Below are 1,520 nucleotides of genomic sequence, written 5' to 3'. Positions count from 1 at the left end.
CTCAGGGCTGAAGACACTAGTTTTCAAGGGATGGGTAAAGGAAAAACCCTGTGGAGGAGACTAGGACAGAGAGGGTAAAGAAAAACCAGAATGGGACATGTTACCAGAACCTAGGGAGAGAAACTGAGAAGGAACAACTAGACTGATGCTTGCTGCGTCACCCCTGCACCTAGGCTGGCATGACTTAAGGTATCTACCTTATCCTCCTGTGACTCATTCTTCTGCTTCCTCTTCACAGACCAGATGTTTGCCAACCCACCAGGGCTAGCTGAGGGGGGCCCATTCCTGGGAGGCCCACCTCCTGGGATATGTCAGCCCGAACTCCAGCCAGACAGCAACTCCAACTTCATGGCAAGTGTCAAGGATGCCAATGAGAATTGGCATGAGATGCCAGGCAGAGTGGAGCCCACACTAATGGGCATTTCCCCTGAGTCACCCTCTGACAACCAGGTCTTCCAGATTTCTGGACTCCCCGAAGGGGAAGTGCGAAGTCCTCCAGAAGGGGCAGAGATTCCTGGGTCTGAGCCTGAGAAGATGGGTGGTGTCAGCACGGTCTGCTCTCCGCTGGAGGATAACGGCTATGCCAGCAGCTCTCTGAGCATTGACAGTCCTAGTAGCAGCCCTGAGCCTATCTGTGGGACCCTTGGAGGCCCTGGCCCTCCAGATCCCCTTCTGCCTTCAGTGGTCCAAGCAGTGCAACAACTGCAGGCTCAGGAGCGCTACAAAGAGCAAGAGAAGGAGAAGCACCACGTGCATTTAGTGATGTACCGCCGCCTGGCCCTGCTTCAGTGGATCAGGGCCCTACAGCACCAGTTGGTTGACCAGCAGGCCCGCCTGCAAGAGAGCTTTGACACTATCCTAGATAACAGAAAGGAGCTTATCCGCTGTCTCCAGCAGAGGGCAGCACCATCCCAGGGCCAGGGCTAAGGATGTGCCCTGAGAGGTGTGCAAGAGTAAGTGTCTATATGAAGGTGTGTGTGTGGTTTGACTAGTAAGTACGTGATTACTTGCTGGTATGAATGCAGGTAATCGTAAGGGAGAATGTGTGTGTAGCACATAGGCCAGTATACACATGTGTAGGCATGTTTTCACATGTAATGCTCCAATGTAGATAACATATAGTCATATAACAAGCATAGAAAGATAACACATGAGGGACTTGCTCACTTTGCAAAAACTATATAACATTAAGTTGTGTAAGCACCTGTGTGCTGTGTGTGCATGTGTCCACAGCTACTAACTTATATATGGGCTTGTGTGTGAGTGTACAAGCATTAACATCCATGTGTTTATATGTGTATGTATGTGTACAAGTGAGTTTAAGTGTACAGTCTTGTGTTGGGCGTATGTATATGTGTGAAGATGAGCAATCTGTTAGGAAGGTGTTTATCTGCAGGCAGAATCATGAACAGCTGTGTGCACATATCCACACGCTGGTTCACCCCAGCCTTTTTTCCTCCAGAGTCCTATTTTTTTCCTCCTGTCCTCTGTATTCCCTGATCAACATTTGGAGAAAAAAA

General features: G+C 49.5%; 1 protein-coding gene across 1 annotated transcript; it reads left to right on the top strand.

Annotated features, from left to right (window-relative positions):
* The first annotated feature begins 243 nt into the window (after window positions 1–243).
* LOC102850285 (chromosome unknown open reading frame, human C1orf216) lies at window positions 244–927 on the top strand. Its single transcript, XM_006886581.1, has one exon. It carries the CDS (start codon window positions 244–246, stop codon window positions 925–927), a length of 684 nt encoding a protein of 227 aa, XP_006886643.1.
* Window positions 928–1,520: the final 593 nt, after the last annotated feature.

The sequence above is a fragment of the Elephantulus edwardii genome, unplaced genomic scaffold (assembly GCF_000299155.1).
Source record: "Elephantulus edwardii isolate Elephantulus edwardi_28Jun2011 unplaced genomic scaffold, EleEdw1.0 scaffold00049, whole genome shotgun sequence".
Lineage (NCBI taxonomy): Eukaryota > Metazoa > Chordata > Mammalia > Macroscelidea > Macroscelididae > Elephantulus > Elephantulus edwardii.
Note: the sequence above shows the minus strand (reverse complement) of the source record. Positions and strands in the feature narration are given on the sequence as shown.